This window comes from Danio aesculapii, chromosome 8 (genome assembly GCF_903798145.1).
Source record: "Danio aesculapii chromosome 8, fDanAes4.1, whole genome shotgun sequence".
NCBI classification, from domain to species: domain Eukaryota; kingdom Metazoa; phylum Chordata; class Actinopteri; order Cypriniformes; family Danionidae; genus Danio; species Danio aesculapii.
In genome coordinates this window covers 41,657,246-41,662,379 of record NC_079442.1, presented here as the reverse complement: position 1 = coordinate 41,662,379, position 5,134 = coordinate 41,657,246, and the positions used below count along the sequence as shown (strand labels likewise).

Genomic DNA, 5,134 nt, shown 5'->3' with positions numbered 1-5,134 from the left:
CTGAAAATTTATATTCTATTATGATTGTCTCAACCACATGTTTATGGAGCTTAAAATATGACAAAACAACCTGACTTTGAATTGCGTTCATTTCAATTATTGACAATTGAAATTTAATAAAACTGAATATTATACACTATTTATAAATTGTTTGGAATTTGATTTTCAGAATCAGAATCAGAAAGAGCTTTATTGCCAGGTATGTTCACACATACGAGGAATTTGTTTTCGTGACAGAGCTTCTACAGTGCAACAGAATTACAGAGACAGGACAAAAAACAGTTAATAAATATTTAAAAAAATACAAGTAAGTAGTGAATGCAAATATACAAATTGACAAGTGTATGTAGAGGTATATTACTACATACAATGTTATATGTGCAGCTGTTATGTGCAAATTGGCATGTAAAGTGTGTTGTTAAATAAGTGTATATGTGTATAAAAGTGTATAGCAAGTAGTGATATTGGTTCCACAATTATTATCATCAAGTGTTTATAAGATGGATTGCCTGAGGGAAGAAACTGTTTCTGTGTTGGGCTGTTCTGGTGCGCAGTGCTCTGAAGGTAAAAGTTCAAAGAGGCGGTGTGCTGGGTGAGAGGGGTCCAGAGTGATTTTGGCAGCCCTTCTGCTCGCTCTGGATAAGTACAGTTCTTGGGAAGTAGGAAGGGTTGTACAAGTTATTCAGCAGTATCAACAGATTTTAAGCAGACAGTCTACTAAGACTCAAATGGACCATCAAAACAAAGTGTTACCTATTTGTTTACTAGTTTTGTCTGTGAAATAAGTCAAAGCTGAAGTGGGTCAAATTTTCTAAATGTGTGTGTTTTGCATGCTTAACTTTTTCTTTCTTAACCTAAGATTTGTTTCACTAAACTAAAACCACCATTGCTTTAAGGAATGTTTTTTTATCCTGTCATTGCAGAGAGAAGTACATTGCAAACACAGCAGAGCAGGAATCCTTGGGCAAGGTGAGGAGACCATCTGTCAAACCTCTCTGACTCATAACCAAGTTCCATCAGGTTTACTTGATTCTGTCTCATCTGTTGTGGACATCTAGGAGTTAGTTAAGAGTTGGGTTTAATATTTCTGCCAAACTGCGCAGAGCATGCGATCAGTGTCACGCCACATCATGCCAGTGTTAGAACAAAGCTTGTGTAATCATTGCCCTGATGTACAACCAGCAGACCACCCTCTCAGCATGCGGGAAGAAGAGACAACAGAATGCCAAACTCTCCCATAACTGCCCGTCATGCCCTTTAACTGTTTACTGCTGTAACTTTACAAGCTTTCTGAATCTATGAACCTACGTCAAATTCGACTGCCAGTACTGGACTCAATAAATTTAAAGGGAACTTTTTACAAGATTTAAAATAAGTCTCTGATGTCCCTAGAGAGTGTATTTGTAGTTTCAGCTCAAAATAATCCACTAATTAGTTTTTATATTAGTTTTGAAACCGCCCCTTTTAAGTTTTGATTTAAATTGTGCCATTTTGACAACGGTCGCTTCAAATTCAAATAAGGTTGTGCTCCCAGATCTTTTTTCAAAAGGGGGTGGAGCTGTAAAGCCTACGGTGTCCCCTTAGTGACAGATTCAAAACCCTGATGGGGATGGCTGCTTCTCACTCAGTGTTGTTTATGCTAATGAGGGAGAGATCATTACTTAAGGGCGGGGCTTTCCCCCTCTGATGACACATACAAAGGAAGAATGTCAATCAAAGTATTTCTACAGACTGTTTTTATGAAGTGTGATTATAAAAAATAGAATTAATTAATTTTCACCATTATAGGCTGATTGTATTCACACACTATTGCCACACAACTGTATTTAAACCCTTGTAAAAAGTGATTTGCATGAAATGTCCCCTTTAAGGACCACTTGAAATCACAATGAAAGTTGATTTGGGTGCTTGTATCGATATGTTATTCTTGAGGTTATCTATAAGCTAACGTGCTCCAAAACAATGACAAAATATACTTTTACAAAATATAAGCATTGAAATCTTTAGTTTCTCACTTCTCCAAAATGGTTCAAGCTATTTTTATGATGTCACTGCTAAGGATGAGTATCGTTAAGATTTTATCGATACAAATGCCGGTTCTTATACTGATATTGATACTTTTTTAAAATAATTTGATGCAAAAAGATATGAAAATATGGTAAATTTCAAGTTTCTATTGTTTTTTTTTTTAAATGGGGAGGGGCTACTTGATATGTCCCGCCTTGTCTTCATGCTTGAATTGAAATTGTCACACATTGAGCAAAGCTGTGCATTTTATAGCACTTCAGGTTCCATGAAATTAAAATAAAGATTTTTAGATAGCAAAAGACTCTAAGGCACTCGAAAAATGTGGAAAAACCATAAAAAAACTTTGTGAATATTTTTTCCACATTTTTTGAGTGCCTTGGACTTTCTTTTGCTGTTTATTCTGATAATTCCTTTACCCAAAGACCACCAATAAATTAATTAAGCCACCCCTGAGCACTTTTTGTTGATTTTAAAGTTTTTTAGATGTTAGTATCAGTATTGTTAGTTTTTAGGATATCTATAAGCTAATGTGCTCCAAAACAGTGACACAATTTGCGTTTTGAAGATATAAAACTTATACTGATATAAACATGTAAGGCCTGTAGTTTATCACTTCCACCTAAATGAGTCAACTTTTTTTCACGTCACCTCATACATCAGTTTCTCATCAAATCATGGCCAATCAAATGCTCTTGATGCGCTTGAGCTTTACCACTGGCAGAGCTGTGATAAAACAAAACACTATTGGCTGTTTTATAAAAATGGGTGGAGCTACACTATGTCCCACCCTCTCTTCGTGTTTCAGTTGCTTACGTCAAACATAGAATAAAAATGCACATTTCAAAGCACTTTACAGGATCTTAAATAGAAATTTGAAATTCGGATATGGTATCATGGGGTCAGTTTTTGTGCACCAACCAAGCTTTACATATGTAAATAACATTGGTGTGCAGTTAGCATCTGAATACAGTAGAACATTGTGTCTCTGTGGACTCGCAGGTTCTTCGTCAGCAGGTGAAACAGGTGCGAGAGAACCAGGAGCCCAATATGAGACAGATGAAGATGTGGAAGGATCTGGAGACGCTGCTGGAGTGCAAGAAACAGTGCTACCTCAAGGCTCAGAGCCAGGCGCCTATTGGGCACGTCATCCAGGATGTTGGCAAGGATATGCTGGTTCTGTGATGCTATTTGCCTTGTAAATATTGTCCCTTTTTGTCAATGATTATTAGAAAAAACTAGGGAAAATTCTAAATTTAATAGGGTAGTTCACCCAACAAATGTTAATTTACTCACACTAAAGTGGATCTAACTTTCATAAACATCTTTCTTCTGAACACAAAACAAGATATTCTGAAGAATGTTGAAAGAAGCAGCCATTGACATCCATAGTAGGAAGAAAAAATGCGATGGAAGTCAATGGCTGTTCGGATTTTTTAATAGCATTCTTCAGTATATCTTCATTTGTGAATTACATTTCTTCAGATAATTTCAGAAGAAAGAAATTAAGCATATTTGCAACAAATAGAGGATGAGTAAACGATGACAGATTTTTCATTTTTCGGGTGAACCGTCCCTTTAAGAGACCTCTTCAAAAGTTTCAGTTTATCTGTTCTTCTGTATTAGATGTGGGTTTGAGTGAATTGTTCATATTTGTTTCATTCTATAAATACCCGATAGCATTTGTTTCAAATTTCAAATAAAACTATTGTCATTAGATCATTATTATTCTGTATATAAGCATTTCTGAAAACACAGCACCTTTGTTATTTCAAGCAAGGGAATGCTCTAAATGACAGCATTGTTGTTTGAAATGTTTTGGAAAAAATGTCATCAGTAGTTCACAGAATTAAAAAAAAGACTTTGAGTAACTTTACATTGTAAATCTAGTGGATTCTTAACTCAATCTATTGCAATATATATATATATGTAAATGAAAGAACAAAGTGGTGAAAGAACACACTGAGGATTGTATAATATAAAATAAATTTACTCACACTAAACTGCTTCCTAAACATTTATGAATTTTTTTCTTCTGTTGAACATGAAACAAGATATTCTGATGAAAAAGCAGCCATTAACATCCATAGTACGAGCAAAAAATATTATGGAAGTCAATGGCTGTTTGTTTTTTTGTAGTATTCTTCAGTATATCTTCATTTGTGTTCAACAGAAGAAATAAATTAAACATATTTGAAACAAGTGATGAGTGAGTGATGACATTTACAAATGATAGTTCACAGAATTAAAAAAATGTCCCTTTACAGATAGCATCCCTTTTTATTAATCTGGGGTCGCCACAGCGGAATGAACCGCTAACTTATCCACCACATGTTTTACGCAGCGGATGCCCTTCCAGCTGCAACCCATCACTGGGAACACCCACACACTCTCATTCACACACATACACTATGAACAATTTAGCTCACCCAATTCACCTGTACCGCATGTTTTTGGACTGGGGGGAAACCGGAGCACTTGGAGGAAACCACGAACACTGGGAGAACATGCAAACTCCACACAGATACGCCAACTGACCAGCGACGTTCTTGCTGTGAGGCGACAGCACTACCTACTGCGCCACCACGTCGCCCTTTTCTTAACGCAATATAATGCTACATATATGGTGCCTTAATGTCCCACCAGTGACGATATACATCCACATCGCATTGCTACAAGTGTGATATTGCGTTTATACAACAGTTCGACAGCATAATCCTGTGTATAAAAAAGAAAATCAAACACTGCGTATTAAAACCCTTTTGTAAGAGGAACTTACAAAGAAGGAAGGGGGGGAGAGGAGAGATGTTGTGTCGGGGAGGGAGATCACAAGCGTTTCTACACTGTTCTAAGCCTATGTATGCGAAGAACAGGGCTATGGCATCTCTTTGGGAGATCAAGACAGGTGTATGAGGGCATATGAGGTGTATGAGGGTGTATGAGATCAAGACAGGTGTATGAGGGCAGACCGGGGCTGGCGGGCACGCCGTTGCAAAACCGCCCAAATTTTCACTACCCGCCTATGTCATTTTTTACCCGCAAAAATAAATCAAAAACCGCCCAATCTGGCAACACTGGAATGGTTAAGCTTGGTTTATACTCGATGCGT

General features: G+C 36.9%; 1 protein-coding gene across 1 annotated transcript in view; it reads left to right on the top strand.

Annotated features, from left to right (window-relative positions):
* ift81 (intraflagellar transport 81 homolog) overlaps positions 1-3,750 on the top strand; it is a 38,798-nt gene extending 35,048 nt beyond the window's left edge. Inside the window, exons 17-18 of the mRNA XM_056463997.1 lie at positions 924-969; positions 3,028-3,750. Coding sequence (XP_056319972.1) covers positions 924-969; positions 3,028-3,210 — 229 coding nt within the window. The 3' untranslated portion in view covers positions 3,211-3,750. The remainder of the gene's footprint in view (positions 1-923; positions 970-3,027) is intronic.
* The last annotated feature ends 1,384 nt before the right edge of the window (positions 3,751-5,134 follow it).